Source organism: Hipposideros armiger, unplaced genomic scaffold (assembly GCF_001890085.2).
Source record: "Hipposideros armiger isolate ML-2016 unplaced genomic scaffold, ASM189008v1 scaffold_105, whole genome shotgun sequence".
Lineage (NCBI taxonomy): Eukaryota > Metazoa > Chordata > Mammalia > Chiroptera > Hipposideridae > Hipposideros > Hipposideros armiger.
In genome coordinates, this window is record NW_017731455.1 from 2,727,771 (window position 1) to 2,736,017 (window position 8,247).

At 46.4% G+C, this 8,247-nt stretch overlaps 1 protein-coding gene across 5 annotated transcripts in view; it reads left to right on the forward strand.

Moving 5' to 3' along the window:
• The window catches only part of VTI1A (vesicle transport through interaction with t-SNAREs 1A), a 336,022-nt gene extending 329,769 nt beyond the window's left edge, over nt 1-6,253 (forward strand). For 3 of the 5 annotated variants that reach the window (XM_019646664.1, XM_019646665.1, XM_019646666.1), the window contains one exon: nt 2,792-6,253. In XM_019646664.1, the coding sequence (XP_019502209.1) occupies nt 2,792-2,885 (94 nt within the window). In that variant the 3' untranslated portion in view covers nt 2,886-6,253. The remainder of the gene's footprint in view (nt 1-2,791) is intronic. The other 2 variants (XM_019646667.1, XM_019646668.1) reach the window with 1 other exon arrangement.
• Nucleotides 6,254-8,247: the final 1,994 nt, after the last annotated feature.

The window sequence follows — 8,247 nt, forward strand, 5'->3', positions numbered from 1 at the left end:
CCCCCGCTCCAGGCTGGCTCTGTCCTGTCCACTGCAGGACCCCAGCAGCTCCTTCTTCTGGTCCTCAGAGGCATTGTGTCTGCCCAGCCCGTTTGAGAGCCAAAGCTGGTTGGTGGCCTGGCCAGAGTCAAGCTTACTTCCCACTCTGTCTGCTCCAACTCGCTTTTTGCCCCTCTACACCCCTCGTCCCAAATAGCTGCCAGCCTTTGGTTTGAAAGCATGTGCTCCCTCCTGCTGACCGCCAGCACATGCCTCAGTTCCACAAGGGCCATTCCTTCTCCTAGCTTCGAGGAGAAGACCCAGGAGTGCGCTGAGAGGGCACAGTGGTATGAAGTTCCATCTTTGGAGGGTTTACTTCAACTTTGAACGTCAGCCTTTTCTACTCAGGCTCCCTGAGATATTTCCTGCAAATTAAATTTTCACAGCTCTCCATTGTCCCTTGAGTGGAAGGATGACAACTACAGGGGCTGCCTTCTTTCATTGCCATCCTTTGAACAGTTCTCTTTGCATGCCTATGTGCGAGTAACTGTGCCAGAGGCTGGGGCTGGAGAGGCGACTGGAGCCACCAAGGAGGGAGTGGGCAATTCAGTCTGCGACCCAGCGGTGAGGTTGACGTCTTGGATAGGTGTCTGCTGAGTGAACTAAAGGTACAAGCGGTTAGGAGAGATCGTGGGTGAAGTGCACTGCTCTTTGCATTGAGATGAAGGAAGCCCCATTAGAAAGGCGAGGGAAGGGCTGAGAATTTAGGATTCCCGTGTATTCGTTTTTCGAAGCATGCCTCAGATTAAACAAGTAACACCCACAGTTAATCCTTTATAAATGAGCATCATGGATGCCTTGGGGCCCTCAACCCACAAATAAAATGGTTGTCAACCAGGAGACACGCTACCGGAGAGTACTTAAGGCAGAATTTTAAAGAGTTTTCATGCTTTTAATCTGTTTCACTGCTGGGTTTCAATGTGGCTGATTTCCTTTGCAAGTCTGATGCGGGTGACTGTGGTAAATAGAGATTGTGACAGTGACTTGGGCAAGCAGGATGTGTGGGGACTGTTCTGAAGACATCTGCCCCTTCCAGAGAAAAGGGGGAAAAACTCGATTTGGGTTTTAAATCAAGACACCAAGTAGCACTGAGCAGTGCTCATAATTAGCCTCGTTTTAACAAGCCATGAAGCCCCATTCTTCTTTTTGGGGGGGACAGAAAATCTTCGTGCCTCCCAAGTAAACATGGCCTGTTAAGTGTGAATTAGCTGTCATCGCAGAAGAATTAATGTCGGGGCGCAGCCTTTCTAGTGGGGAAGGGAAGAAATAAACGAGACGGATCTTAGCTGAGCCGTGCGTGATGAATGAGGACCGAGCGGATCATTCATCTCCTTCGAGGAAAGTGGACACAGACACTAAAGCAGTTTTGCGGAAGACGTGTCAGCAAATGCGATCATTTTGTAACCTGTCAGGAGGAAAGGGAGCTAGTCCTTGCAGGGAGCCCCGAGGGAGTGGGCCTGTCTGATGTGACCATCTCCATCCATCCACTTAGGTTTGCGGAAGAAGGGGGTGGGTAAGGAGGAATCCGACTGAAACCACAAGGGTGGCGTCATCCTTCCAAGAAAGAAACTCATCCAGAAGCTAGAAAAGGCTTCCAAAGATTTCTTCTCAAAGACGCAAAGTCAGAGGGTAGAGTCTCTGTTTAACTGAGGGCCTGGCTAGTCCCACCTAGCTCTTCTCATGGACGCCCAGTCCAGTGATCTGTGTCTTGACTAAGACAGCAGATCTTTTTCTGCTTGGTATTCAGAGGATGGGCGGATGGGGTTTGCTGTGGGGTCTTAGCCAGGTGGACAGCCTGCTAAACTGCCAACCAGTCTGTCTCTGTTTCTGTGTGTTTGGTTCTGTGGGAGCGAGCATGGGCGAGGCTGTTTGACCCCGGCTTCCTTTGAAAGTCTCAACAAAGCATTCTGAGGTTCCACCTCTTTTCTCAGAGCGAGGTAACAAATTATGAAACAACTTCATCAGAAGCTTTCTGCAGGCATCCTGGAGCGGGCGTCTCCACTCCCGTTCTCCTGAGTTTGCAGCTCTCCGTCAGGATTTGGCAGAGCCCGAGCTGGGGGGATTGGAGTCCCTGGAGAGGAGGGCCCACCAACCAAAGCACACAAGGCACTCCGGTGCTTTGTATGAGTTCTCATTTCCATCTTTTTTTTTTTTTGCTATGGAGCAAATGTAACATTTCCTCCTGGCGTCACGGAGCGTGAGCCCCAGTGACAGATGACGGTTTCACAGCCTGAGCTGCACGTTTGACACTTGCTTCTTAATCCTGTCCTTTCTTCCCACATGTCTCTTACTTTTCCCCAGGTATTTTCCTACAGGTAGATGGGTACCTTACTGACATGTGTTTCCTTGGAGTCTTTTACCTGAACAGGAAGCACTGCAAAAAAAACGAGGCTTGTCTCACATTTTAAATTAAAAAAGAGAAACTCACATGGGGCCCTTGATCACTTAAAGATTACTACATGGCACTCTGAACCAAGAAAGCCATTTGATTCGCTTTGGCTTCTTTGCAGGAAGCATTTCTCCCGATACAGCGTGACAATCTCTGTGGAGTCATTCATTTCCTCGTGGGTCGTTTGTAGAACCAAAAAGCTGCATGGTCCGACACACACACACACCACCACCACCGCCACCAGACCCCTTACCCCCATCTGTGAGGCTGTCATTTGATTAGCCGACTTGACCTTGGATGATCTGATAGAACGTCCTCTGACGATTTGTGTGATTTTTTTTTTTTCTCTTTGCTGTCTCCTAGAATCATCCAGAACCGCATCCTGGTCGTCATCCTGGCCGTCATTCTGGTCATCACTATCCTGATGGCGATCACTTTTTCTATCAGAAGACACTGATGTATCTGCTCTTCCTTGATAAACAGCAACAACGGCTTGTTCTGAGTAATTAAGACAAAACGGTCACATGAATCATTCTTTTGTGATGACAGGCCCTGAGTGACCTTCCCTCTTTCTCACCGCTGTTCAGCTGAAGTGCAAAGAGTGTAAAAATATTTTTTATTCCTGTTTGCATGTGGGTTGGTTTTCTTTTCTAGGTTTGTCTTCACCCAGATTTGTTTTTTTATAGGGGAAGGCGAATGTTTATTTACCTTTTGGTAATTTCATCTACTGACCAAAATAGCTTTGGTGACATTCTTCCTTGCCCTGTGGACATGTCAGGGGTCATGGCTTGGGAGAAGGCGTGATGAGTCAATCACCGGGGCTTCTGATGGGCTGTGTTGTTTGTCACACACCTCTTGTCACCGAGTTGCCCTTCTGTGATGTCTGAGGTAAAAAATGCAGAGAAAAGCAGGGGCCAGAGCTAGTGGCCGGCTCCAGCAAACCATCCCCGTTACCACCCAGGCATAATGAGTAGAGTCAACCTGCCTGAGTGCTTTCATTGTAAAGGTGGGTATTTAATGTCAGTTGTGCCGGAAATTGACTTAGCACTTTCTCTGTTTTTCTATGCTTATATATATTTCTTTTTTATACCCAAGAATATTTTTGCTGAGCCTGCCCAATATCCACTTTCCACAACTTTGATTACTGGCTACAAGAAATATTTCCTTACCTTCCCAAAATCCCATACTCCCCAGAATTTGCTAGCAAAGTGAGCCCTGACACCGTATTTCATTGTGACCTCCTCTCCCCTGACCTGTGTAAGCATTCCTGTATCCTTTCGGTTTTAATATTTGCACAGCCAAAAGCAGCCCTCATACATGCAAAAGGTCTGACAAGGTTCCCTCCACATCCATTCCAGTATGTAAAGAGGACATGAATATTTCAGGAAGAGCAAGAGCATGACTCCGTCGGTGTGTGAAATTTCAAATGTGATTATAAATATAGTCGAGTCCTATAGGATGATCCACTAGAAATAAACTTTATGGAAAACGTTCACTAACCTCCTTTAAAAGAATAAGGGATTGCCGTGTGTTGCAAAAAGACAGCTTGGGTGTTTTTCCTAACAAATGTCAGCACAGCCTTCCTGAATTCACTATGTATTCAAACCTCTAACATGCTTTGTGATTTTCTTTGGTTTTCTTTCTGTCTGAGGTAACCGGGAATTGCGTTCAAAATGAGTTCATTTATGATCAGGCTTCGAGTTGCCGAAGCTGAGGTCACTTTCCCCCTAGTCATGAAGCAAACTGTGTTTTTCTTCAAGACTTCATAGGCATATACAGCGTCTGGACTATCTTTTGAATATAATTGGAAGCTTCGAATCCTCGAAAAGCAAGCCTGTTCTCTTCATAAAAAATGCTAACCACCTCTGCCCATGGATGGAGATCCCTTGGATGCAGCAGTAGATTTTTTAATTCTTTTTATCCCCAACTCAGAAGAGAACCATTATGGTTTAAGTAGAAAATGCAGAATGGCAAAATCCACCAGAGAAATCGTACTTATCGAAACAGGCCATGGCCTGCATGTGTTCAGATAAATCATTTAGTATTGTGTAAATAGAGCTGCAGCCTTAGCTTCACGGGGATGGTGTGGGATCTTGGCAGAGCAAAGTAGGACCGCGAAGGGGTGGAAAGGCTGTGCTGATGATGCTATCGGCATAAGGGACCCATCTCAGCCAGAATCTTTTATTCTGATAACAGAATCCTGTACGTGCTAAACACATCGAAGAATCCATTAAAAAGCAAGGAAACAAACACCCAGCCTCCTCGTTCTGAAACACTGATGGTGGGCAAGTAGCACCCCAGCCTCTGGTGGCTTCCTTCTACACCACTGATCTTAACTAAAGTGCATAGTGAGTTCTCCAGCTACACCTCACGTTTCCAGATTCTTCCTAAGGCCACCTACCCAGCCGGGTTGATCTGATCATCTCAACTGGCCGGCTCCTAAATATTTCACTACAGCCTTCCGTTCATGTTGAAGTAGATGAAATGAGAAGGAGTGAATGGCTCGTCTCTCAATGGCCTTTTCTTTGGGGTTCTCTCTCTTTATCAGCTCTTGCCTGAGATTTTGCCCCAATTCAGCCTTGAGAGTGGGAAGACTATGAACAGGTAACCCTTAGTCCTACAGCCCCATCAAACCCACCTTGACAGTGACCCTCTAGACTGGGGTAGTGAGTACTTTGTAGGAAGCAGGTCGAAAGTCCCTGGATCCCTTGCCTGGCCCTCCCGAATGCTGCAGGAGACACTCAAAGGAGCCCAAGGGAAGCAAATTGTTCTCCCCCAGCCCCTGCTGCAGTGGAGAGGGAAGAAAGGCCACAAATTCAAAGCAGGTCATAGATCTGTGGCAGGTTCTAGGAACTTAATATGTACACTTCAGTTGATGAATATTTGTAAAGTTGGGAATATTGTTTGATGGCGGAGGGCTGGGGGGAGGGGGGCGGTGATGAAGAATTGGAGGAGGAAGCCCTTGCTATATGAAATTCATGCAGACCAAACAGTTTCCCTGACAGAATAAATAAAGCTGGTGCTACCCTGCTCCAGAATCAAAAGCAATTTAATTAAAGTCTCTTAAGTTGTAAAGAGTTTTAAATGCTGTACGTTGAAGGCGAATGCCTGCGAAGGCAGTGGGCTTGACGTCAGCTGCCAGCCTGGGCTGGGAGGCCATTTGCTATTCTGTTTAAGGCAGGCTGGGTTGTCTTATTTTGGAACCAGCTTGGTGGGGGGTTTGCTTTGCTACTGCTTCTGAGCCCTGAGCTTCAAAGGCTGAAATTAATGGTGAACAAAATTGTGCGGCTCTGGCCGTCCCATGCGGGGCAAGCCCATTGAGGGTTATCATTAAGTAAAGGAATAAAGGAGGGGAAAAAGCCGCCTGTTCCAAAAACCTCATCAGATAATGACCTCAGTGATTGGGTTTTCATTACCAAACAGCATCCAGAGATTAACGGCTCCACAGAAGAAGGGAGGGGGGAGAAAAAGAAAGAAAGGAAAGCAACTGTCTTTCTCTCCCTCTCTTTCTCCTTTTTATTTTTTCCTTTTTTTTTTTTTTTTGCACATCTTTTCTTTAAAACTGTCAGATCATTTCAGTATTTCAAATCCGAGGAAAACAGCCTGCCTGCTGCTGTATTTGAAGTTGTAATGGTGTCAAAAAGTCACGACTGACTGACAGCCGTCAGTCCCAGAGGGGCTCATTAAATCATAAAAACTTGACAAGGAAATAATTGCGCATCACCAGCAACTTGGCGCCTGTTTAGACGTTTTTATTTTCTTTCATTATTAGTCCCCACCATTACGTTCATTAACAAATTGCATTAAACAACTGTTAAGGGCTAATGATTTGTTTATCGCTTTTTTTTTATTATTATTATTTAAACATTAGCTGTGTCATGTGGTACCCCAGCAGCCTCTTGCCATCATCTGACTGAATATTTTTCCACTCCGAGCTCTGGGTACTGTTGGAATATGAAATAGATTATTCATTACTCTCCTCTTTGCCACTGATTTGGTTTCATGTAGCGTCTTCCACAGAGAAAGATGAAAACTTGTCAAAAATAGGTTATATCTTATTCGAAGGGGCAACAATAGCAGCAGGTACAGACACACTTTAATATTTAATTAAGGTTGATGTTAACCCCTTTAAATGACTTTTGCTGTAAGTTCTATTCAAATGCAGAAGAGAAAAATAATTGTTCTTAATTTGCAACCTGTTCAGCAGGCACTCTTCATGGAGTTAGCTGGGAATTTAGAGCAGAATTTTTAAATAATGAAATTTCCCATCATAATTATGTATAGCCATTTGTCTACATAGTTGAGAATTAACTACAAGCAATGATTTCCTCATCTCTTTGGTTTGAACTGCCAGCCTTGTGGGTCACTCGGTGCTTGGGAGTGGAGACGGCTTTCCTGGGAGAAATGCATATCCAGAGCCAAGGACAGTTGGTTGGTTGTGACCGGGGCTGGTTTCAAAGGAACCACTGTGAGTCCTGTGTCTCCGGTCCATTGGCCTCCCCCTTGAGCTGAGTGTGTGGTTGAAGGACTGTGGTCTGGCGTGAGAGTAAGTAGAGACTTCTTAAAAGAACACCTGTGTGTCAGGTCAGCTGGTGCAGGGAGGGTGTGATGAGAGGACGCCTGGGGCATCTCCGTGCAGTCAGTGAGCTCATTGCAAATGGTGCTTCCCTGGTAGACAACAGGAATGATGCTTTGCTGGGACTGACCTTCCACCTTTTTTCCGTTCTGTGAAATTATCAGCTTTTCCATGAGGTATAAGCTTGAGGAGAAAAACTCCATCATTATCATCATTATCATCATCATCATCATCATCCCAAGTCAGAAGTCAGTGGCCTTCTCCATGTGTAACTGCTGGCTGCATCTGGTCACCCAGTTTGATCCGATGGGTTTACGTTACCATGGAAGCCACTCTCAGAGGCTTGGTTCATTGGCATTGCAGGGCTCGGGCATTTTGGTCAATATCAAGGAATGAGGAGTAGCTTTCTCCCAACTTGTTTCTACTCCCACCCACCCATCCCCAGAGAGAACAGCCCCCTTAGACTTCATGGACGTGAAGGGAAGAGATGGCACATGTTCCTTGCCCAGCACAGCATCTCTCAGCATTACCCACCCATGACAGATGGCCCTACAGACAAAGCCAGCCTAGCAGGCATGAGCCGGGTGTGGCCTGGCCTCAAGCCTCATCCATCACTGTGGGCATAGAAATGGCAGACACACCAAGGTCTGGAGGTGGGGAAGTTCTCCAGCCTCCATTTCAATCCATTCCAGATCAGCCCCATGACAACTTGCCACCTTTGGGATGGCTTCCATACCTCAGCAGAAGGCATGCTCAGAGTCATTTTCTTAGATGGAAGGAGAGCTCTATGGTGAGTTTTCCCCAGTAGACTCCCAGCAGAAACACTGGTTGAGACACATCACCAACCCTCAAACTTGACTTGATCCTGTGCTGTAACTCACTAACCTTAAGCTAGACCCCAGAAAATATTCTTGTCTCTATGGCTTTATTCTGCCTGTGGCTCAATCCAGTGGTATCTACCAGAGGCTGTCCACATTATATGACCAGTCAGGTGGCTCTTAGACAAGATGCCATCATTTTTATAAATGGGACAGGTGACTGTGTGGCCAGCTCAGAAAAGTTCTTAAAACCACAGGCATTTCATCCAAGAGGGAAGACTTTTAAGGGTACTTAGGAGCAGCCAGGCCCAGGCAAGAGAAGAGCATATGTGATTGGAGCTTCAAAATGGGGCGACTGAGCCAGGGTCAGTGTCCCCTCCTGTTATGGAAGGAGGAAGACACAGTGAGTGCTGAGAGAGGTTGCA